At 37.1% G+C, this 23,760-nt stretch overlaps 1 protein-coding gene across 1 annotated transcript in view; it reads left to right on the top strand.

Annotated features, from left to right (window-relative positions):
* The window catches only part of PIK3C2G (phosphatidylinositol-4-phosphate 3-kinase catalytic subunit type 2 gamma), a 380,793-nt gene that overhangs the window by 227,410 nt on the left and 129,623 nt on the right, over nucleotides 1–23,760 (top strand). Inside the window, exons 20-24 of the mRNA XM_087442698.1 lie at nucleotides 7,521–7,701; nucleotides 10,798–10,905; nucleotides 16,511–16,603; nucleotides 18,072–18,201; nucleotides 22,512–22,648. Of these exons, the coding sequence (XP_087298824.1) occupies nucleotides 7,521–7,701; nucleotides 10,798–10,905; nucleotides 16,511–16,603; nucleotides 18,072–18,201; nucleotides 22,512–22,648 (649 nt within the window). The remainder of the gene's footprint in view (nucleotides 1–7,520; nucleotides 7,702–10,797; nucleotides 10,906–16,510; nucleotides 16,604–18,071; nucleotides 18,202–22,511; nucleotides 22,649–23,760) is intronic.

The following is a 23,760-nucleotide window of genomic DNA, read 5'->3' as shown; positions in this document are numbered from 1 at the left end:
GTGAGTGGATTGGGAGGAGTTTTATTTATTTCCCTCTAGCTCCCAAGTTGACCAGGCATCTCAGCAAGATGAGTGGAAAGAGATCCAATTCCTTATTAGAGGAATTCCTTATTAGATCTCTATTCAGGAATCTATGCAGGGGAATTCATCTGTTCAGCGTCGTTTTTTTGCTGCATATCTCCTTAGATGATCCTAAGAGAGCAGCATTGCTGTATAACAGTAATCCTGATTACAAGTGTTTACAAACTGGGTACCGTCTATGGCTAATTTTCATTCAGAAAAATACCATTTAAGCTTATAATTAAATATGTGACTGGTCATATCAATTAAAGATTTTATTTAAATATGATGATAAACTATTAATCATAATAGTAAATATGATTAATTTGCTCCAGGTAACATGATTCTACCATATATATGCAGTGTTAATACCAATTGCTTAGGAAACAAGTTTGATTTCTTGAACATAATTGTGTGCTTAGCAATGATCACAAATGAAGCCAAAATGGGCACCACTCTGTAAGAGCAGTGAGTAGCAGCAAGGGGATAAAGAAAGGCAAAAAGAAAAATCTCAGCCAACTCTCTTAAGAGTTTTGGGGCAAGAATCTCCAGTCCTTATTCCGCATTTTGAGGCTTTTTGTCTGGTGCAGTGCAATCAGTGCATTTCCTGAAGCTGTATTTCTTCCTGCCCTGACTCTTAGATTTTTAACTGTCTTGTCTGGTTTTCTTTAAACTGAATGAGCTTGGTAGGTCTCCAATAAAAGTTTTTATTATTTTTAAAATACTACCTTTGCCCTTTCACATTCCCTAATTAAAACCAGAGTTGGTTATATAGTTTCCTGATCACTTTTAGATATCAAAAAACTCCCACCAGTTTTGTCCAATTTAAAACTTCATTTTCTTCTCCAATTTGACACTCCCTCCTCCCCATTTTCCAGTGCCAGCCAAGCTTTAGCTTAGGAGACGTGCAGTGAGTAGAGGATATGGTCTGCTGTTTCCCTCCTCTTCTCCTCTCTCTCTTCTAGTTCTGACGTCTCTTGACTTTGGAGTAGAGAAAAAAGAGAGAAAAGCGACCCTCACACTTGATGGGGCAAGCAATCGCAATCCTGTCTGTGGTCTCTGATTTTCCATCAACGCCCTGTGTGAGTTTACTGTCAAAGCTGGCTACTTCATGTGGGTGAATTCTTTGGGCAGCCTTGCAGGACCTTCCCACCAGGAGATCTGGCTTTGGCTCAGTCCTTTCCTACACAAGGAATGGATCACGTATAATTACCTTCCATGTATTTACTTGAACCTCGAGAAACTCACACATCCTTGGTTTGCCAAACAGTTGAGGTGCAGGAATGCAGGCTGCTCCTTTGCTATCTCTTCTCTCCATCCTGCCCTTGCATTTTCTTCTTGTTCACATAACCCAGGGAAAATCAACAAACCCTCTTTCAGAACAGAAATCTAACCTGGGAATGAGGTGACAGTTTCACATTCGGACACACACCAGAATAAATGGCTCTCTGTGAGCTTCCCTCCTCACTAGACTTTGTAGGGAGAAGTAGACATTATGGAACCACTCTATTTCTCACTAGGTTGATGACTCATGACTCTCAAACACCCCTTTCCTTCACTTATACCTGCAAATATATACGAAGGTCCAGTAGGCAAGATAACACTCAGTGTACCATAGCCCTTTAGGCCATTTCCCAATAAGCCTTGAAGAGTTGTCTGACCTCTAGTTGTTTCTTTGGCCATTCTTAAAATATAGGATACCTGTGTCTTTTTTCTTTAGTCTTAAGTCTTGGTAGCCAACTCCAGGGCAACAAGGGAATTTCCACTCAACATGCTGATATAGATGCTTCCTTGTCCAAAGCCATTGGTCCTTCCCTAAACAGGCATTTCAATCTTCCAGCTGTTTGCATTAGAGCAGAGCTCTTAGTTTCCCAGAGCAGCTACATGTACTGTCTCCCTCGCTGCTCTTAGCCCTCAGGTCCTTTGTCTAGTCTTGTGTTATGAAAGCCCTAAAAAATCTTGCCATTGCCCTATTGCACTCATTAGTACAACATTTTTACCCAGAGAGAATCTCATGTTTAGATACTCAAACACTTTGCTGGACAAAGCAACAGATGGTGCATAGGCCTATTCACACTTGTAAGTGAGTCAAAAAGTATGTTAGTAGTAATAAAATAACAATAAAATTTTAGCAGTATAGCAGAATATACATGTCCAAATGAGCCAGATCAAATCATTTTTGAAATACTGTCTGGGGTTTTTTATGATCCATAAAAGAAAGCTATTTTTATTACTTTTATAGTTTTTGTGATCTGAAATAATATACTCAAATTGATCACTCATCGAATTCACCAGACTTGGCTCCAGATGACTTTTGTTTATTTTCAGTAATTAGATTTGCCCCAAAATATCCTCAGGGCTAACATTGGGGGTGTTTAAAAAGTTTGCTTCATATTCTATCAGCAATACAAACAAACAAATGAACGCAAAAACAAAGAAAAAGGAAAAAGAAAGAATACGAAACTTGACATATTCTATGGTTAGTTTTTACCGTAGCCACAAATGGCCCCGAAGTTTCAGTGGCTTACAAAAACAAATATTTATTTCTCATTCATGCAGCACATGGGCTAGAGACTTGCTATAGTTCTGCTTGGCTCCACTGGACTCCACATAGCAATGCTCAGCTCTGCTCCACGTTGTCTCTTCATTGCAGGACTGAAGGACAGCCCCCAGCTGTGAAATGCTATTCTCAGGGCAGAAAGCAGAAATACAAGAGGCCAAACCAATGCATGATAGCACTTTTAAAGCATCTGCATGGTCATGGGCATACATTTCATCCAGTCACATCCCATTGGCCAAAGCAAGTCACATGGCCAACCCTGACAAGGGTAGAGAAGTAGACTGTGCCTGTGGGAAGGCACTGGAAGTCATAGAGCGGAGAGTGTACATATATAATCTTCTTCATAGGAGAAAGCATGGAGTTGGGAACAATAATCAAATCTACCACATAGTGTGAGCACAATGGGCGCATCATAAGAATGAACATATAACATTCCAAAGAGACTGCTTTCGAAGTGGTAATAAATATTAGATATGTAAATAATGGTTAAGTCTCCTATATACCTTTCGAGTCCCTCTCATATATTGTAAGTGTTCTAAAAAATGTATACAATCTCTAGAGTATGAATTTCATTATTTTCTAAGTTTATTCCCTGTTAATAGTTTTATATTTAAGAGTTGTTACAAAATGGTTTATTGACAAATCCATATTGCAAAATAACTATTGATTGGAAATTATATATCTGCAGACTTGACCCATATAATATTCCTTACATGCAAAATTCAACAGAAGTTTAGTGCTGTATTTCTGAAAGAGCAAATCAGTATTCTAAGAATGAACTGGTGATAGGAAACAGTTATCTTTGCAGACTGTAAAATGTATCAAGTTCCTCAATTTAGGGAAATTTTAAATAAATCTCTTAACCACTGAGAAGTAAAGTTGTAAAGGCTAAAGAGATATATGCTTTTTACTTCTTAATCACCCTATTGAAGTCTTAAAATTAATAATTCCATATCAAGTATTGGCTTTCAGCCTTGACGTGTCCCAGGGTTATAAATACACTTGAAGAAGTCACATTCTAAAATCACCTGTGCTCACTGAAAGCTGGTCATCTGCTGAGCCACACACCTCGCCCTGCAGAAAGTGGCAGCAAACACAGGAGGAAATGGGCAGGGGAGGTCCTGGAGTAACCTGAAATCATTCACCTTCATTGTGTGGCTCAGTTTTCTGATGTTGTGAGACTATTGTGTCCCCTCTTCACTCACAAGAAATAACACAAGGGGGTAAAAATTTAAAGCATTGCCTAAGATGTGAGATATTGCTGTTGAGAACTAAAATTAAGACCTATGGGCCGGCCCCGTGGCTAAAATTAAGACCTACGGGCCGGCCCTGTGGCTTAGCGGTTGAGTGCACGCGCTCCACTGCTGGCGGCCCGGGTTCAGATACCGGGCGCGCACCGGCGCGCTGCTTCTCCGGCCATGCTGAGGCTGCGTCCCACGTACAGCAACTAGAGGGATGTGCAGCTATGATATACAACTATCTACTGGGGCTTTGGGGGAAAATAAATAAATAAATAAAATTATTAAAAAAAAAAAAAAAAGACCTACACTGAAGGGAGTTATGAGGCAAGGAGAGCTGGGATGATGTGATTGCTCTGTTCTGTCCTGCTGGTAGACTGATGAAATGAGAACTACCTGTACTTTTCCTGTGGCTCTAACAAGTCACTCACCATGGGAACAGAAGCAGCTATGTGCATGGAGAAATGGAGAAAGGCTCTAATTTCCGAGGAACATCTCCATTTCATGCTAACTGGGGTTTGTGACTATCTTAGGTCTCTCTGAGACCTATGGTCTCATGGTACCTATCTTAGGTACCATGATTCTCTTAATTTAGGCAAATACCTTCATGATATCCTATAACAAATGTGCCCAATCACCTGGGTTATGTTTCCTTCTCTTGCTTTTTGCCTCTCATATGTAACACTGTCAAAACCTTTAATTAGCTAGATTTTATGCACTTATCCTCATTTTAATGTTGTCATTATTTACAGTCTAAAAGACATGTGTACAAAATAATATCTAACTGAATCATCCCTGGATCTCGCAGACATTAGGATAAACAGGTCTCTGGCATGTTGAGATTTACCTCACAGTTTGTACACGATCACATTGCCTGCTTCTTAAAAGCTAGATCTTTCAACACCAAGTCTTACTTAATACTTCTCAGTCCCTTGACCTTAACTTTTAAAAGAAAATAAAAACATCTTATTTGGCAATATAAGCAATACTGCTTCTCTCAGGTGACAACAAGTTTTGAAAAAGGTTTCTATAATGTTCAAGGGAGAGTGGCCAGCTGTTTTCTACAGTCTTACGAACAGAAGCCAAGGGTGAAAACTAACGGCATGGGCATGAGGGGTTTACACTTCCTTACAGTGAAGGTCATTGTCACAGAACTGAGTGACCCTCCACCCAAAGCCGTATAGGCCAGCTTTCTCTGCAGTTGTGTAAAATTAAAGGACATGTTAATTTGTCTTGTCAGTTAAAGTGACTGTGCTAGGGACACAGGGATAGACTAATTGACCTCTCATGGTCATCTCCAACACTCTGTGATTTCAATTTTGCAATGTGTAAAAACAAACTCTTTACAAGTCAAGTAAAAAGCCACAAAGTTTGAACCAGATCTCACCAGGACAATATGTCATCTTGGCAGGGATGCAGAGTTTGAATGAGGCATATTCTACAAGGAAAATAATCACAACAGAATACACTGAGTTTTCTTCACTTTTATATTTTTTAGAACACAGTCACATATTCTCTCTGCAAATCTCCCCTGCTCTGTTTTATTTTGAGCAAGGAATCAAACTGAGTTTTTCCTCTTTGAATCAGCTGCTCATGATAGAAGCAAATACATTTCTAGTAGAGTAAGAAGTAAGAGTATTATGAATACAAATTATATAATTCTGACAGTTCCTGTTACCTTACCCCTAAAATATATCTTTTTAATTATTTTAGTAAAAAATTGACTTCATCTATACAGAATAACTTTTCCTTTTATCGTGTATATAGCAGTTGGGTGGTTATAGAGTTATATTTATGTACTAGAACAGATTAAAATATCTTTAAAAAAAAAGTAACTCAAAGTGTTATTCAAGGTGTATGAAATATGTATTCAAGGTGTATGAAAATGCTGGCAAGCATTGATATGGGATATAGAAATACTCTACCCATCAACTGCCTATCTCACTGAAACCCAAGTAGACTTTAAAATGGTATATTACCAAAGTCCTCAAAATACTGTGAGAATATGAGAGATATACAGTTCTACATAAAATATCTTGAAGTTCTACATGTGTGTGCTTGCATTTGCAGCTTTCCAATTCACACTCACACAACACTCATTTTCTTAGAATCTCCAAATAATGATGTGATTCATTTATTATATCTGACATTTCAAAATCTGACCATAGAGGTGGGTAGGAAAACTTTTCATTGTCTTCTATTCTTCTTACATTGAAAATAACCGGGTTTCAATGAATTATAGTTTTTCATTGATACATCTTTAGCTTCTTGAGTTTTTTTTTTAAATGCTTTCCAAAAGTAAGTAATTCCTTTGAGAAAGTAAAAGAGTTGCTAGAAGATAAGTTGGCTTCATAACACCTCACCTAAAAAAAAAAAAAAAATGCAGACTCATTCAATTAATTTTTTTAACTTAAATGCATAGGAACAGAAAACATAGAATAAATAAAAAGAACATGTTTGTTAGAGTCTCTGTAACATAATATATAATGATCGGAGATGCAAAATTAGTAATGTAGAATGAAACTCGTGTATATTTTTTGGCTCCTATGCATTTAATCCTTTTTTTTTCAGTATTCAGTTCTCATAATAATTTTCTTCTAGTTCCTTGAATGCTAATTATTTTTCAGAGGAGGAGAAGACTAGAGACCAGTTAAGATTAAAAGAATCAATCAGAGAGGGGTTAACATTCAAAGGAATTAGTCTCTTTTATTCTATTTTAGTGTTCTAGGGCATAAATAGAAAGTAAAGTTTAAGCACATTGGAATTAGTTTCAAAGCAATAGAAATTGTCATGTGACAGACAGAGTAATCAAATATTTGTCACTGCTCCATTATCTACCAAAGCATTCTTATTTTTTTATGTTTTATGCCTCCCATGTTCATGACATGAGCAGACTGCCAGGCAATGACAAAAGTTGACTTGGGGAGGTTGCAAGACACAGATGAACTGTTTTTTGACTGACTAGTATATACATTGTGCTAAGCTCTTTCAAATGCATTAGCTCATTCGATGTTCTATGCAGCTCTATAGAGTTGAAGTTACTACTTTACTTCACAATGAAGAAATAAATTCTCAACTTGGTTAAGTAACTGGCCTAAGTTACTTGTAAGTTTTAGGGCTAGAGTTTGAATCCAGAAATGCCTGAAAACAAAAACCATGCTCTTGCCTTTATGATATCTTCCTCTAGGTAATCAAGGGTCAGGTACTAGAAGAAAGAACAATATATAGGTATGTGATAGTGTGGGGACATTATCTTTTCAAGAAAAGCAGAAAAAATTGGGGTAGATGTTTGAGGTTCAATCTAGTATAGTCACTTATAAGTACTATTTCTAAAATTCTTTGTCTGTACTTTAATGTCAAAACTATGTTCTTAAGATAAGTATTTGTTATAGAATTAAGAAGACTGAAAGAAGAAAAAGTGCATTGTGAACTGAAATGAGAAAAGGCAGGTCTCTTATTGATTCTTCACTCTTGGAATCTCGTTAGCTATCAGATGGAACTTGACTGCCAATAAATAAACAACATTTTCCCCCCTTCTAAGCTGTTAAACTCCCCAAAGCCACCAAATACAGATTAGTCTCAAATGCACTTATTGTTCCTGCTGGAGGCGGTTAAAAAAATCAGCTGTAGATACAAGAATTCTTTTTCTCTCTTTCCTTCAGGCTGCTACAGGATGCTCAGAATGAAGCTTATTTTAAAAGCTGGTATCAAAAGCTGTTGGCTGCTCTCCAATTCTGTGCAGGAAAAGCCCTGAGTGATGAGTTTTCCAAGGAGAAGAAACTTATCAAAATTCTGGGAGACATTGGGGAAAAAGTCAAGTCTGCCAGTGACCCTCAAAGACAGGTTTGTTGAGAAATCAATCTTCATGTAGTAAAGTTTTTTTTTTTTTTAATTTTTGGTTCAATTAAGTTTTAATTTCATATCTTAGAAAGCAAATTTCTTGACTATCCTAAGTTATGAGACACATAAATCAATTACTTTAATCAAGTTGTGTTTCAGTTTACTATCCTAAAGTTAATGATAATGTCTATCATCAGGACATGGTTTTTTGATGTAAGTAGCCATGTAACATACAGAGAATACTTGGCAAGAAGAATCCAACTTAAAGGCAGTTTGATTAAAAAGGCCAGATAAAGTAGTAAGGCAGTTTGATTAAAAAGGCCAGATAAAGTAATTTCCTCAAAATGGCAGCACAACTCAGACTCATAGAAGAAGTACATTGGGGGACTTTTTAGGGCACCCTTGTCTGAGATACAAAATCTAGGTCTAGAATTTTCTAACATTGCACTAAGCAAAGTCACATTTTTAAAGACTTTTTTTTTTTTACCACAATGAATAAAATGAATTAAATGAAATAAATCAATACTGGTGTGGATGGTAATACTTTTATACTAAGATCCATGGATGATAGTCAAAATATTGTGCCTCTTTCATCATTGATTATAATAATGGATCTGGCCATACTTTTTTTTTTTTAATCTGTTGGAAGAATACTTGCTCTTTTTAATTATCTGCATCACTAGTTCCTTTCACTAATATAGACCATTAAGTAGGTTCTCTTAAGTTCCACATTCTAGACGCAGGGAGATAACATCCATTCATTGTATTAAGAACATCCTTCAATAACAATTAAGTTCATACTACAGATTAAGAGGTAAGGATAGAAAGATGACTAAAACATGCATCTTGTCCCCAAGGGAGCTCATAGTTTCTCTCCACCCACAGTTTAAAATCAGCAAGAGTTTTCAACAAAATATTATGAAAATAGTAATAGTCAAAGTGTTCCAGAATTCTTTCCCAGTCCAAGGTTTTTCTTGCTGGAAGTCACTTCATTTGATAGAAATGCCAGAAGCTATGCTACTTCATCTACCTAGGAGAAAATGGAAAATAAAAAGCATAAGCATGGAATTTATTTTTAAAGATTTTATTTATTTATTTTTTCCCCCCAAAGCCCCAGTAGATAGTTGTGTGTCATAGCTGCACATCCTTCTAGCTGCTGTATGTGGGACGTGGCCTCAGCATGGCCGGAGAAGCAGCGCGTCCGTGCGAGCCCGGGATCCGAACCCGGGTCGCCAGCAGTGGAGCGCGCTCACTTAACTACCAAGCCACGGGGCCGGCCCCTGGAATTTATTTTTAAATGGGAGATATATAAACTCTGGATACACAGAAGAACCTAAGGCACATAATGTGATGAGCAATGCAAAAAAAATATTCTATGATTTCTCCATATTTCTGCAAATGCATTAATTATTTTCTAGTGGTAAACAATAAGTTGAAAGCAAGTCAAATGTTAGTTTGAAATTTACAAAATTTGTGTATAAATTTGGTCTTTCTTATGTTTTAAAATCCCTCACATATTTAAGATGCATGCTACAGTTAAATAATTCTGGTGCCTTTTTTGACCATTTGCATCAATTTCCAGAGTGATATTGACATATATTCTCTCAAATAAATGTATCTCTTTCACCTTGACTGGCTGCTTTTGTAGTAACACCTCTTAATGTGAAAATAGGAAGAGAAAAAGAAAGAGGTGAGAGAAGCATTTATAGTTGCTCACAATTTAGGTTACTGGTAGCTATTTTTTTCTATTTTTTAAAAAAGCCCTAATTAAACCTAATGGTATGAAAGAAAGAGATGTTAGTTAAACGAAGAGAGCAGAGATTCCCCTCCATGACATTTCTCAGGCAAATCCAAGTATAGATAAGGCAAAGGACAGTCAGAAAGAGTGCTAGAGTGAATTTTGCCTCATTTCTCCACCTTGCTCTTCTGGATTCTGGGAGCAGTAGATTCTATCTAGATTCTTCTAAATTCTAGAGTCAGGATTAAGAGCTAAGAAACTCTTGAGTGTTAATTAACATTATTAATCTGATATCCTCATTTTTAGAATTAGGCTTAAAGAGTTTTCAAAGTGAACTAAAAGGAGCTTTATATGTTTTGAATTATTGTTATTTTGTTTTGAATTATTGTTGTTTTTACCCTCTTTTTGCCAGGCAATACACAATTCTAAAGATGTTTGTGGTGTCAGACCTTCCACAGGTACAGAGGACTATGGAAGGGAGTGAGTCAAGTATCAGAAATATACTCATTGGCATTTAGTAAACTATTTATTCATATGTATTACTGTTTCTGACAACTATCAATTTGCAATTATCATTTTTGTCATTATTGCTCCTAATATATGTGAATTTTTTTTCTTAAATGTACTATTACTTTTTTTTTTTTTTTTTTGATGAGGAAGATCAGCCCTGAGCTAACATCCATGCTAATCCTCCTCTTTTTGCTGAGGAAGACCAGCTCTGAGCTAACATCTATTGCCGATCCTCCTCCTTTTTTTTCCCCAAAGCCTCAGTAGATAGTTGTATGTCATAGTTGCACATCCTTCCAGATGCTGTATGTGGGACGAGGCCTCAGCATGGCCAGAGAAGCGATGCGTCGGTGCACACCCAGGATCCGAACCCGGGCCACCAGTAGCGGAGTGCACGCACTTAACCACTAAGCCATGGGGCCAGCCCTGTACTATTACTTAAGTGTAAATCTTGAGAGTTACAAACTTAGATTTTAGGAAATTATCAGAAATGGATCATGTTAATAATTACTTAAATCGAGTATTGCAAGTGAGTGGGCCACAGGTCAAGTCCAGTCCATCATCTTTTGTTTGAACAGAACAACGCTTTCTTTTGGTTTTTTTAATAATTGAATTTAAAGTCCTTTAGAAAGGGCACATACTCTTTAGTCCCCCATTTTCCCCAGCACTCCCTATTGTCTTTTAGCCCGCTGTCTCCTCATATGTGGCTACATCACCTACCTGACCCCAGAGCATCCAAGTATGCAACCCCTGAATTAAGGAGTTGATTTAATCAATAGAAGAAAATTATGACTTGAAGGAAAAGTCAAGTTCTTTATAGTTTCTAAAATGCTTTTTCTGATGATTTTTCACAGGAAGTACTAAAGAAAGAGATTGGCAGACTAGAAGAATTCTTTCAGTGTATAAATACCTGTCACCTTCCTCTGAACCCTGCCCTATGCATAAAGGGGATTGATCGCGATGTAAGTCAGTTTATTTAGGAGATAAGTTGAGCATTTTTGTTTCGTATTAATTCACTATATTTTTTTGAAATGGCAAAAACAATTTCTAAGTTGTCATTGCAGTTATTTTAAGAGAAAAGGGTTGAATCCCATCCAAATTGTCTGCTCCATTTGATGCACTGTGACTAGTTGGGATCACGTTAGACTCATCAGATGATTCCTTGGTTTAGAAATAAACTATCCATCAGTTCAGTGAAAAAAAAACAAAGGCACTTCTCACTGAATTGATTTCTTGATTTATGCAAAATGGTTGATTTATTGACCCCATGCAGGCTGGGTTTGGTTTCATGCTTATTTAGGTTATGTGCATACCCATGCCTACTACACTAGTGTATCATTAACTACATCATCTCAGTTTTGATTCAATGTAAAATTCATTGATGTTCATGTGCCAGTGTGCCATATAATATTTTTGTAATTTTACTCATGCATGGAAAGCCCTTCCTGGTGTTACCATACTCACAAACTCCTTCTCTTCCTAAGCTTCTGTCATTCATCCTTCTGTGACTTAGAATCATTCTTTCTCCTCCGTTCTCATGAGCTTTATTATCCTCCTTCTCAAAAGCCCAGAGCAGAAGACACTAATAAAGAGAAGGATTTGTAAGTGAGGTTTAGAAGTGAAGAGGTTAAATTATCAGGCATGCACAATAAATGTTACTTAACTGAAGTCAGAAGACAATCGAGAAAACAAATTCAATAATTAGGAGAAAAATTAGACCATTATTAGTATGAATATAAAAAGTTTTGCTAAAAACTTGGTACTATTACCTTTACAACTTTGCAGCTGCAAAGATACCCTACAAACTTTCCTAATATGCTGGATAAACATGTTTTGAAAAATAACAAAATAAAGCATCAGTTTAACAAACTGAGATATGTCTATCTGGGCTAAAATTCAAATCATCGCTAATTTTAAAAAATTGTGTAGCTTTTTAATCACTAGTAGTATTCACTGTGATTAATGCTGAAGCTATGTGGAAACTCAGCATTTCAAAGACGTAGTATCTTAAAGTAGAAAGAACAATATGGATCATTGAGTCCAGATGTTGGTTTTTTGTTTCTGCTTTCTTGGTTTGTTGTTGTTTGAGTAGAATAATTTTTTCGATTAAAATTTCATATGAGTTTTGACTTGTGCAGGCCTTGGGGATGTGGGGCACCAGCTCTAACATGTGGCTGCTGTGAGTGTCCAGGTGAGCTCTCCCAGCCAAGGGTCACTAGCCCAAGATATACCACCCTTACGCTGTGGATGGGTACCACACTTCTTCCCTGCAGCAACCGGCGTCTGTTGGTGCTTTCCCTGAGGCTGGGAAATGCCCCAAATAGAACCACCTCTTTGCCCCATTTGCTCTGACCAGCTGTGCCTGGCACAGGGCTGTGGCACCTGTGCATACAGCAATGAACAGGGCTGATGTGGCTGGTGATGCTCTTAGCTGCAGAACGTTTTAGTCTGTCCTCCAGTCCTGCTGAACAACGAGGAGGTCTAAAGGGACATATGTCACATCTGAAGGTGCAATAAATGTGGCAAAGTTCCAGTGAGAGCCCACATCTGGTTGGCCATCAGAGGATCTATAATGGAAAGAACGTCTATGAGTATGAGTATGGTAAGACTTCCAGACAGACCTTTCAGCCAATGATTCATCTGAGAATCCACTAAGGGGAGAAGCCCTATGAATGCAGAGAGTATAGAAAGACCTGTCATCACTGCTCCCATCTCATTAAATATCAGAGAAACCTCATAAAGGTGATGAATGTGTAAAAGCCTTCACTCAGAGTTCCTTACTCATTGACCATCAGATATCCATGCTGGGGAGAAGCCTTGTGAATGTAATGAGTTTGGGAGGCCTTTGTTTGCAGTAAAATCCTTTTCCAACATCAGGCATTTCACACAACTGTAAGGTGAGAAACCTTACACTTGAAAGGAGTGTGGGAAAGCTCTCTGTTCCAATAGAAACTTTATTGACCATCAGAGAATCCACACTGGGAAGAAGCCTTATGAGTGTAATGAACGTAGTAAGGCCTTCAGTCAGAGTAAATGTCTTATTTGACTTCAAAGCCTCCACACTGGGAACAAGCACATAAATGTAGGCAGTGTGGAAAAGCCTTCAATCAGAACTCTCAACTTGTCGACTATGAGCAAATTCATTCCAGAGACCTTTTGAATGCAGTGTGGCAAGGCATTCAGTCTGAGTAAATGTCTTATTTTATGTCACAGACCTCACACAAGCAAGAAGCCCCTTAAGTGGGGAAAATATGCAGTCAAGATTCATGCCTCATTATACGTCAGAGAACTAACACTGGTGAGAAATCCTATGAATGTAATGAGTATGGGAAGGTCTTCAGTTATAGAAACAGTCTTATGGGGGCCGGCCCGGTGGCGCAAGCGCTTAAAGTGCGTACACTCCAGTGCGGCGGCCCGGGGTTCGTCGGTTCCGATCCTGGGTGTACACCTGGGTGTACACCGACGCACCGCTTGTCAAGCCATGCTGTGGCGGCATCCCATATAAAGTGGAGGAAGATGGGCATGGATGTTAGCCCAGGGCCAGTCTTCCTCAGCAAAAAGAGGAGGATTGGCATATGTTAGCTCAGGGCCCATCTTTCTCACACAAAAAAATTAATTAATTAATTAAAAAAGAAACAATCTTATGGTACATCAGTGAACCCATCTAGGGAGAAACCTTATAAATGCAATGATTGTGGGAAAGTCATTAGTAATAGTTCACAGCTTGTTGTGCATCAGACAGTTCACGCTGGAAAGAAAGCCTATGAATATAGTGAGTGTGGGAAAGCCTACAGTCAGCATTCTATTTTAATCACCATCAGTGAATTACGCTGGAGAGAAGCAGTCAGGCCTGGCTCATTCCATTTCTTTTTTGTTTTTTGTTTTTTTTTTTTTTCTGTTTGTGAGGAAGATTGGCCCTGAGTTAACATCTGTGCCAGTCTTCCTCTACTTTATGTGTGGGATGCCACTGCAGCATGGCTTGATGAGCAGTGTGTAGGTCCGCGCCCGGGATCCAAACCTGCCAACCCCGGGCCACTGAAGCGGAGTGCGTGAACTTAACCACTATGCCACTGGGCTGGCCCCAAATTTCTTAAAGCATGGCTCTCCAAGATGGAGAGCAAGGGTCTTAGGTTTTAGTGAAGCTTTCTTTATAAGAATTCTCACCCTTGTCTCTCTTTGCAACCACTAATCATAATGGACCATTTTCTATTTCCCTTTGGGCCACCAAGGGATGGTCCAGATGGGATGGGTAGAATAACTTAATGTAATCCTTCTTTACTCCTGGGAAAGTAAGGTCCAGACATTTCATTCACTGATAGGTTTGTTTTCCTTCTTTTAAACTATTATAAATATATTTGATTAGTGTGTGCTTCTCAAGAACAGAAGTCATACCTTCCTTTCTTATATTCCTGTCTCTATTTCAGCTCTTCTATCTCACCATTTACATAAATTCATCCTCCAAGACTCTGATTCATTCTTTCCTGTTTCTTAGTTATGACCCTCCCAATCCACTTTTAACTTCTACTCTGATTTAAGTTCTCCTTGTTTGCCTTTCCCTACGTAGAAAAACTTTTCTTCTGTTTGCTAATCTATGTCTCTCACAATCTTCAAATCCAGCTCATCTCTGAAAGACTCTCTTCTTCAAATACTTCTTCATTCAACTGTGATAAATTGCCTTGTAAATTATTTTCAACTTAATGTATATGTGTATACATTTATACCAACTTTTTGTAGGCTCTTTGAGTATGGATATGGTATCTTTTTCTGTTATCATATAGATAATGGTTTGTGCATACTAGTTGTTGAATATATAGTATTTTTGACATAACTCTCAAAAAATGTACTGCATGTGAAAACCAAAATGTGAAACAATGAAAGCAAAATAGCTCTGAGTGATGTTAAATAAGAAAGGGGCTAAGCCTTGCCTTCAGCCTCACTTTGCCCTTTGTCTCTTCCCTGACCTTGGGATGCCTCAGAGAGCTCTCCAAGAATTGAATGAACAGAGTTTGAAAACCACTGATCTAGACTTATTTCTGGCCTAATGCAGGATTTACTGATTTAATACCATGACAGAAGGTCATATCTTCCCTCATTGACTGATCCTTGCAGCAAGAATTCATTACGTACGTAAACAGGCAGCCTCACGTGTTTACTATAAAACTCAAATTGACTCAGTAAGCAAGGGTTTCTGTTTGCTTAGGGATTAGGTTCGATTTATACTAATAAGTTAAGTTAAGAAATAGATTCTTTCCTCTCAGCTTCTACTGATTTCAGACTTCTCAGAAATAATGATACTGAAACTGATCCTTCAACTTGTATTGATGTCATATTTTACTAAGTTGATAAATTAAAAATATCAAGTCCTCTTCCTTTCTCCAGTATTGATTTAACTCTTCACTGTCAACCTGAACACTCTAATAGCCTAAAGACATACAACCTTTTAAACTCAAACAATTCTAAGAACATAAAAGGAAAATAAGCAACGAGGAAGGTATAATGGAAAGTAGTCAATATCATAAAGCTGAAAATGGAAATGCAAAATGTAATTGAAAGAAATGAGAAGAAATATATGTTGTACTGTTGTTTGTAAAGGTAAGAAAATGTTCATTAACAAAAAAGGAAAAAGAATGCATTAATTTTTTGAAGTACCTGATTAGTGTCAGGCACTGTAAAAGGTATTTAATATCCATTAGCTCATATACCTATTACAACAATGTGTGAGGTAGGGTTGTTATCTCAATTTTACAGTGGGATACAAACATTTAAGTAACTTGCCCAAAGTCTTACAGCTAATAAGTTACAGGGTCCAAATTTGAACTCAGGTCTTTCTTAATTCTATATCCATGTTTCCTTAAAGTATGCTGCAGGGCAGAAATAATTAAAAGGAAATAAATTTTTTTTTTTTTTTCGTGAGGAAGATCAGCCCTGAGCTAACATCCATGCTAATCTCTTTTTGCTGAGGAAGACCGGCTCTGAGCTAACATCTATTGCCAATCCTCCTCCTTTTTTTTTTCCCCAAAGCCCCAGTAGATAGTTGTATGTCATAGTTGCACGTCCTTCTAGTTGCTGTATGTGGGCTAGTCGCTGTATGTGGGCCGCAGCCTCAGCATGGCCGGAGAAGCAGTGTGTCGGTGCATGCCCGGGATCCGAACCCGGGCCGCCAGTAGCGGAGCACGCGCGCTTAACCTCTAAGCCACGGGGCCGGCCCCAAGGAAATAAATTTTTAAAGATAGCAATTTTATCTTTTAGATATTAACCAACTAGCATAAGCACAATACCTATATACTATTTAGTTTATTTAAACTGCCTACATATCACCACTGTTCAGTAAGAAAAAATGTAGTTAAGATTTACAACCTGCCAAAAAGCTGGCTTTTCAGTTCTAAGTAAAGGCTTTGGTTGGTAGACTAAAGTATTTTTTAATAAACATGTTTCTTTGTTCCAAAGTGTAAAAATTATTCATATATGTAATATTTGGTCATATAGTAAATTCTGCAAGGGGCCGTGACTTCAGGGAAAGTGTTCTTTTTGCTTTATTTTGCTCACTATTTTTCTTTTCTCCTATAGGCATGTTCATATTTCACATCTAATGCTTTGCCATTGAAGATTACTTTCCTCAATGCAAATCCAATGGGCAAAAACATCAGTGTCATTTTTAAGGTACAGTAGCCTTCCTAAAACATCAAATTGATTCCATAGGTAGAACTATTGATTTATTACTCACAAAAAGGAATTATTATAGCTATTTTCCTCCAGTAACAACATAGAGGATTCCAGTTCTTTTCGATTCTGCATTTTTACAGAATTATAGTACATGCCAAACTACGATTGGCAATAAACCAAACATTACTGGCTCAAAGCCAGTGAACTTTCAGTGCAAAACTTAAGATGTGTTTCAATAAATGAAATTATACGATCACATTTGAGTAGCATGGAAAGTAGAATGTGTGGTGATCCCCTAGAGGAAGTGTTTTGTTTTGGCGTAGATACTAAATTAGAATCAAAATTACCTGAAACTCAAATGATATAAGTTAATTTAATGTTAAATTTGTATCTGCAAGCACTTGCCTATTTTAGTAATTTGGGTTGTTTTCTTCTTTTTAAATAAAACATAAATATGGACTGTATCAGTCTTTATCATGAATCCCATGGGAAAATAGAGAAAAAAGTAGTAACAGTGTTATAGACAGGAAAGAGGGACTAAAGAAGGAGCTGTAAGTAAAAAGTGAGTATTTACCAGTCATTCAGTTAATTTAATCAATAATTCAGCCAAACCAGACAAGAAATTCTCAGAGTGAATTTTTTAGTGGATTCTGACTATTTTTGAGGATAATGATTAGCGCACCCATATTATTGCTTTGACTGTATAACCTCAAGTATTAATGGTCCCATGACACTATTTTTGACGAAGAAAAAAAAACCTACACAAAATCTCATCTTGGCATAATTTTCTGCATATAATTTAGAAAGCATTTTCAAAACCAAACTTCTTATTAGTTTAAAAGGATAGAACTATCCTTCCCCTTTGGATATATTCCATTTCCTTCGCCTATGCTAGAAAATCATCCCTTTATTATTTCTTATTATTATCTAAGGCCATTTACTCTGAAAACTTTTTAACTGCTTTCATAATAAGAGAAGTCAACGATTCAAAGTCTGATGAATCATATGTGTGCTATTTATACTCCTAGTCAAAAAGCTCTTGGTATTCTAATTGTACATCAGTGCATAAATTTATGGCATACCAAATAATGTTTCACTTAGAAAGAGATCTCTCCTTTGGCTGAATTTGAAATTTGGATAAACATTTGTCCAGCTTTTCTTCACTAGACTTTGAGTCTAAGACATTGCACATGGATAATAAATTGAAAGATTATTATCAGGGAACAACATTCCAAGCAACTTCTAATTTGATGGCTGAAGCTTCTGTAATCATTTAAAGGAAAGTTTTTATTTTCTTTGATCTTTTATGAGAAACACAAGGTACTCTTAGTGCTAATAAAACAATTGAAACCACCCTAAGTCAGGCTGGAAATTTATTCCAGGAAAGACATGACATATACCATATTTGAAAGCTTTTAATGGAATTCAAGGAGAAACCCAGAGCCTATAATTTTGTTTTTAACAGGCTGGAGATGATCTTCGTCAGGATATGCTTGTTCTGCAGATTATTCAAGTGATGGACAATATTTGGCTGCATGAGGGCCTGGATATGCAAATGATCATTTATAGATGTCTATCCACAGGAAAAGGCCAAGGTCAGTAGAGATTAGAAAGTGGTTGACTTACATTATTTATCACAAACATTCACTGGTAATGTGCCACCAGACTTTCCACAGCTGGTGTACTTTCCACAGTAGGGTACAAATTTTAAAATCCAAAGAACTATACATAGTCATTCTTCTTTTTTAAAAAGATTTATTTTCAAAAACAATAAGCCAAAGTAATTTACATAAAGCATGATGTCCTTTTAGATATTAATTAGGACCTTGACAATCCAAATGTTAACTATGATATCCTTTTGTGTATCTTAAAGGGTTTGTTACATTAATAACTAACCCATATTTTTTTTCTCTTTTTCTAAGATAATAGAAAAGCCTACTCATTCAAAAATATAGAATTGTTGCCTATTAACACAAAATTTACAAAGTTGGAAATGCTTAAAGGATTTCTGAAAATTCTAAATACGTTATAAACCTGCATTTAATTTCTAAAAGACTTTTGAGTAAAGTATAATATCAACAGTCAAAGATGACCATACATGCAAACTTTGAACATACTTCAGCATTTCTTTTCTTTTATAAAATCCAAGACGTTAATATGGAAATATAATTACGTTTATACACATTTCCAATGAAATAATGTCAATGGTCCACCCAAATTATTACCAAAACATCAGAAGTACTTATTTACAATCATGCTAAATTGAAGAAATAATTCCTAAGATATCTTGTAATCTTTTTTGCATGTGGTCATTGCCGCTTAGAATTTCATTAAATTAATTGGTATGAGTTATAGCAGATATATCTGCATAAACAAAGGGATAAAAAAATCATAGAACTAGAAAAACATGTAGTCATTTTTTTTTTTTTTTATTTGGATAGAGCTAGAATTTAAACTCATCATTAAAAAAGGAAAACTATCCCTGCCTGGGCCCCCAGTTCCTGAGGTCCTACCACTAGGCTCAGTTCCCTAGCCAGTTGTGACTTAAGATTTTAGAAGCTAAGCATGGAAGCACCTCCTAGGTAGCTTACCTTGCAGCTTGATACTTCAGGATGACTCTGTACAAGTCATGCTAGCCAATTGTTTCGATTCTGAAATAGGGCCCTTGCTTCCATGCCAAGTGTCCCAGCCCTGAACCCTTTCGAAAGCTCTAGTTCCTAAGAGTCTTTCATCATTAAAATACTCTTGAGATTGTTATTCCTCGAGTTGTACTTTTCCTTTTCTCACATAGGTGACCTAATTCTTTCATATCCTACTATGTTGAAAGAGTAAGACTGAAGCTCCATGAGCCAAGCTGAGCTTTTTGAAGTCACTTGGATCACCTTTTCTTCAGAAATTGAATACGTCACTGACCTCAGTGGAATTCTTCAATTCCATCTACTCATTTCTCAATTTATAATCATAGAATATAACGGAGGCTAACTCTTTTAAAGTTAATAAAATGATTCAGCAAAAATGACTGTAGACTTGCCCAAAGTTGCAGACGTCATAGGACAAACAGGTTATTATTCGCTCCTATCTACCAATAATCTTCTATAGTTGTAAGATTTCAGAGGACATTATACCAGCAAAACACTTCTTCAGGAACAATAGAGATCATTAAAGCAAATGTCATTTTTAGGAGATCAGGTTCCAAGGCTTGTTGAATGTCTACTGTAGATGTCACAAAGTAAGGTAGGGAATACTAAAATGAGCTAAACAGAGTTGCTGCCCTTAAGGAGAATATACTTACTCCAGGCCAGAAATTTACATGACTTTATCAACATTACCTGTATTGTTGATTTTAATTCTCATGACTACTTTGTATATGATGTTCTAGGAGCTTTGGAAGAATCTCAGGGCAAATAAAAATTCTTTAGGATTTATCTCATTGCTGGCTTTCCAGATTTGGTGAGCATAAAGATTACTTAGGGGAGTTGAAGGAGCAGATATAACTAGGCCCCAACCAGGTACTAAATCAGGCTCTCCACTGGGCGGAAGGGAGCTCAAGTCTCAGTGATTGCAAAAAAGCTGTTTGATGTTTCTTATGCACCTCTTTTTGAGAGCCACTGTCTTATATGATGCCTCCTTGAAAAGTTTTCTCCTTAGGAACCTTGCTGCTTAAAGTGTGACCCATGGGGGGCCAGCCCTGTGGCTTAGTGGTTAAGTGTGCGCGCTCTGCTACTGGAGGCCCGGGTTCGAATCCCGGGCGCGCACCGATGCACAGCTTGTCCACCCATGCTGAGGTGGCGTCCCACATACAGCAACCAGAAGGATGTGCAACTATGACATACAACTATCTACTGGGGCTTTGGAGAGAAAAAGGAGGAGGATTGGCAATAGATGTTAGCTCAGGGCTGGTCTTCCTCAGCAAAAAGAGGAGGATTGGCATGGATGTTAGCTCAGGGCTGATCTTCCTCACACACAAAAAAAATTTATTTCCTTTTAATTCCTTTTAATTTCCCAAGTAATGCATATGTATATTAAAATCTAAGAAACACTGCATTGGAGGACTATAAGAATGGAACCATGCATATTACTCCGTGTGTAAAGCATTAAGTTGGAAGTATTTAAAAAGTATATGATACATACTAGCTTAAAATATGTAAAATGTAATGTGTGACTTTAATTAATGAGCAGAATTTAGTCTCCATGATTGTTATAAATTAGGTGCAAGGTTTTCTGGGTAGTCAGCAATGCAAGGCTTATGATAAATCGCTTGGGGTTTAGAAATGATTAACTCCCTGAAGACAAATGTGGTCTGAAAAGTAACTGACATTGCTCCAGCACGGTATCTAAGGGTGCAATAATCCAAGTCATAATTGGGGGCATGGTCAGATGTGAGGTGGCACTAAAGCACTCAGAAACCAGGTAGAAGGTGATTTTCCTTTAGAAGGTGTTAAATGGAGGAACTGGAAAAATAAGGGAAATTTTCAGGATTGGAAAGAGGAATCACCTCTTTCTAGAGTAATTACATTACTACTAAATGTAATGCTTAACGCTTGCTATCTCACTTAATAACATGAGAAAACTTACACAAGAGGTGAATCCTGTTGGGAGAGGAGGAAGTGTTATGGTATTAAGGATATGCCCAGGATTTATCTCTGGGGTGATAAGTTTCTTTTCTTTTGTTTTTCTTTTTTTTTTTTTCTTTTAATAAATAGGTTTTATAGGTTATTTTTGCAGCATTCAATTCCCATTCTCCATGTTTAAGTTTTTTTCTGATCCAGCAATGTAGATGCCTAATGGTCACAACTGGGCTATTGGATATTAAGAGAGATTAAGGCCGCAACCAGCTGTCACAGGCCAAATTGGCACAGAGAAGTGTTCCATTTACCATCACTGTGATCTATTTGTTTGTTGTTGTTTAATTTGAATTTTTTAAAGTATACCATGAAACAGTTAATTTTAAAAACTCAACCATCTCTCTTTTCTTATAGTTACATGTGTGTCCCTGGTCCCTTTGGGCATTTGAGTTTACAACTCTTGCAATTGCTATGATTATGGAAATCAGAAATTCTAGACTTTAATTTCTCTCAATAACTTTATTTATAGAACTGTACATTACAGGGTGTTTTGTGGACATTAGTCCTGGGAAAGTTTTAAATACTAGATTTAAATTGCTGTTCTGTATAGAATAAAAATGAGAAGATTTGAAAATATTTACATCCCAATAACCTTGGGACCGCAGTGAAAAGCCTTGATGGATACATGGCCAGTAGGGCAAAGGTCCTATTGAAGTTCGATCAATATATGCTCTCTTTTAAAAAATTATTATCATACTTTCTCTTTAATGTTGACTGAGAAGGAAGGAGCAGGTGGCTCTCTATATGTTTACCGCAGAGTTATTCTGTTCATTTCCAGAAACGGAACATTTAACAGTGAAGCTTTTATTAACCTGAACATTGATTTTTATAATATATTTGAAATATTTGTTATGGAGATTGTATTTGGTTCACTTACATCATAATTGTGCTTGTTATACAAGTTTGAATGTCCTCCCTTAAACTGTAAGTGGATGCACAAGCCGTATGTTAATTAGCTCACTACTCTATTGACTCAGTGGGTCAGTCCCTGTGAGACCATCTAGATTGGCTCTCTACTGTAGTTCTAGAAAAAATATTAAAGCTGCTTCTGATAGATCTGATCCAAACACAACAAGTAGCCACATTTCTCCCCAGGATTTAGAAAAAATTAGAAGGAAGGCCATCTAGATAGGGCTTCTTCAAAAAAGAAGATTCGGAAAGGAAAAGGGTAATCCAAGTAGTGCTGGCTATTGTTGTTACCTAGATCAAGATGTATTTCCTAAGTATCCCTCATCCTGTAAAGAAAGAATTATTTCCATAATCTCTTTTTTATCAATCAGGATTGGTGCAGATGGTGCCCGATGCTGTAACCCTAGCAAAGATCCATCGCCATTCTGGACTGATAGGACCGCTGAAAGAAAATACAATCAAAAAGTGGTTCAGTCAGCATAACCGTTTAAAGGCGGATTATGAAAAGGTTTGTCCTGCTGGACATTAAATAATGGACTTAAATAAGAATATGCTCTGGTTCATTAGATATTCTGATTTATGGAAAAGTAAATTAAGTACACCTTGAGTTCTAATTCACTCAGTCATCGGCTTACTAATAATGTCCCAATTTAAATGGTATATTAGGTAGATAAAAATTTCTGTGTTTGTTTTTCCTTCTGGATGAAATTCTGGGCTATCAGTCAAGACTCTCTTTGCTCAACTGCCTCCCTTCCAACAATCTCACCTGAGATGATGCCTTTTGAAACTACCTCCTTCAAGTTACCTCTGCCTATTTGTACACAATCTCTCATTCTATAAATCTTCCTCCTTCCTTTGCAATGCATTTCGTCTGCCAAGCTCTATGTTTTCGTGCCCTGTTCTTTCACTGTTGGCAGAATGCATAATAGAGTTTTTATTTTTTTATATCTCAGAACTTTACAAAATGTAAAGTTTTAGTTTTCTGTTTTATTTGACTGCAAACCTTTTTTCCTCACTCTGCTTCATCCTGGCATCTGGCCTGCGGTGTACAGTTGTGCTCTACACCAGGGCTCCCGGCTAAGAGGATAAGTTGTTTAGAGCCAAGCCTTGTTCCACTTGCCAAGGCATGAACTGGTAAAGCTGGGTCTTCCCAGAGGCAGGGACACCTTTATGCTAATTCACACAAAGATGCAATATGGCCGAGCAGTAGATTTACTCACAACTGTCCTGAGCACTGAAATTCCCTCATTCTAGGAAACTTCTCAGTCCTGGGTAGACTGGGATGATTGGTCACCCAGGTATCACATGCCCTGTTAGAGAGACCCAAGGATTCATCTATTCCAGACATCTGTGAGATTGGAGTGGTGAAAATACAAGCTTTTGGAGGCCCAAATAACAAAGAATTAGATTAGATTATTTTGAAATCTATTTTTAGCCATTCCCAAAATTATACCTTGAGTTTTGCACAAATTCCTGGGGTTGTATTGTTTGAGGTATTTCCACATACATTTGCTCTTCACAACCATCATGTGAAGGACATGTTTTATTGTCTTCACTTTATAAGTGAAGAAAATCTAGACTGGCAAATAAAGTGACTTGCTCAGGCACTTGGGATACCTG

The sequence above is a fragment of the Ceratotherium simum genome, chromosome 17, assembly GCF_057802395.1.
Source record: "Ceratotherium simum simum isolate JZ-2026a chromosome 17, ASM5780239v1, whole genome shotgun sequence".
Lineage (NCBI taxonomy): Eukaryota > Metazoa > Chordata > Mammalia > Perissodactyla > Rhinocerotidae > Ceratotherium > Ceratotherium simum.
This window is presented reverse-complemented; position numbering and strand designations above follow the sequence as displayed.